This window comes from Solanum lycopersicum, chromosome 10 (assembly GCF_036512215.1).
Source record: "Solanum lycopersicum chromosome 10, SLM_r2.1".
Classification (NCBI taxonomy): Eukaryota; Viridiplantae; Streptophyta; class Magnoliopsida; order Solanales; family Solanaceae; genus Solanum; species Solanum lycopersicum.
Window position 1 is genome coordinate 50551461 of NC_090809.1, and position 2007 is coordinate 50553467.

At 26.5% G+C, this 2007-nt stretch overlaps 1 protein-coding gene across 1 annotated transcript; it reads right to left on the reverse strand.

Moving 5' to 3' along the window:
• Positions 1 to 318: 318 nt before the first annotated feature.
• Positions 319 to 1029, reverse strand: LOC138338895 (probable LRR receptor-like serine/threonine-protein kinase At2g16250). Its single transcript, XM_069289979.1, has one exon. The coding sequence runs from the start codon at positions 1027 to 1029 to the stop codon at positions 319 to 321; it is 711 nt and encodes a 236-aa protein (XP_069146080.1).
• Positions 1030 to 2007: the final 978 nt, after the last annotated feature.

Here is a 2007-nt window from a genome sequence, read left to right on the forward strand (position 1 = left end):
ATAATTTACATGATAAATATAAAAGAAAAAGTAGGGTACAAATAAAGTTATATGGAAAGATAGAATGACGGATATAATTAGATTATTATTAAATGATAAATAAAGACAAAATGAGAAGAAAATATAAAGATAACGATATGACACCAAATCTATATTCTGAGACTTCTCATCCATTTAAATGATTTAATATAATAAAATTTAAATAATAATCATAACAAATATTATGTTTAATTTTTTTAAACTAACAGTAACAACGAATAACGAGTAACAGCCATCCAAACAAGGTTTATAGGGATTCTAAATCCCAATTGACGTTCTTTAATCTTTTGACAAATAAGAGAAACTATTATTAAAAAGATTCAAGTATTGCAAATGAGGCAATGTCACAACGCTAGGAGGAATTGGCCCCGTTAAATGATTTGATGACATATCAAGCATAATAAGGTTGTCTAGGTACCTAAACGACGAAGGGATCGAACCAACGAGCGAATTATGTGAAAGATCAAGTACAGCAAGATTCCATAATTGACCCAAACTCATTGGCAAGGGTCCAGTAATAGCATTATTGGACAAGTAAACCATAGTTAAATTACCCAACATGCCAAGACTTGATGGAATAAGACCAGTAATTGAACAAAACCTAAGATCAAGAATTTGTAAAGAAGGTGCAACTATAGATCCAAACCATACAGGAATAGGACCTGGAAGTTTAAAATTCAATGCGTTAAATCTCTCCAAAAATGTTATGTTTTGAAGGGCTTCGACAGAGAATTGAGGATTATCTTGACCAACATTGGTACGTCTAAAACCAGATATGTTGATTTCAGCTACACGGCCATTTTTGCAACGAATGCCTTTCCAATCGGTGCATGGATTAACCGTTCTAGGCCTAGGCCATTCGTTCCTTCTTAATCCTAAAGTAGATCTCAATAGAAACAAAGCTTTTCTCTCTTCACTCAAACTCAATGAAAATGTAGAATCAAATAATAAGAAAAGCATAAAACAGAGAAAACTCATTTGGTGCCTCATTGGACTTTGAAAATTCTAATCTTTTTTTTTTAATAACCTACTAATATAAGGTTTGACTAGTGGATTGTCAAAATCCGTTTTAATGCTACACATGCAAATTTAGTATAGTGTAACTATTTGCTACCCTTATAGATAAAATAATTAATTATGTATATCACCATATAAGTTGAATTTACAACTTGCATTTTCACTCGGATCATAAAAGGAAAAAAATTAGACAAATGGTTCAATGAACCAAAATTCCTTATACAAAACATAAATATGCTATAGTGAGAGAATATTTACGCTATCCATTTATTTTTACTTGTTTGTTATATGATTTTGAGATATTTAACAATACTTATTCATTTTATAAAATCAATGAGTAATTTATCATTTTATTTTTGCTATTAAATACTTTTCATTTGTCATTGTTTAAATGACTTATATTTATTAAGGCTGATTTGGTAACATTAGTCGTGTCATTTAGTGTTTCTTAATTCATGTGTCAAGTTAATGTGGATAATTATATTTGGACAGAGAGAGCACCATTTATAACAATAATATTTTATTCACTTGAACACTTATAATCAATTTTAATATACATTACAAAACGCAATTTATAAAATACATATATAAAAAAATTTATTGATCAATAATATATTTATTACATATTTTAATACACCTATAATAAATTATATCAATTTTGCTTACCAAATAAGAATAATATATTTTAAAACACACATAATACATCTTTATTCCATGCATAATTTACTTTTAATACATAATACAAATTTATTATGATATTATTATATATTACTATAAATAATAATAAATATAAAATATTACTTAAATTAATAATTAGTTATTAGAAATATTATTATATATTACTGTAAATAATAAATATAAAAGATTACTTAAATTAATAATTATTTATTAAGAAGTACTATCTCACCTAATTTCTTCATCTATCGTTTATCACCCAAAATAGTCATTCAG

Coding starts and splice junctions, on each gene's coding strand:
- LOC138338895 (XM_069289979.1), bottom strand. CDS start 1,029: ATGAGGCACCAAATGAGTTTTCTCTGTTTTATGCTTTTCTTATTATTT.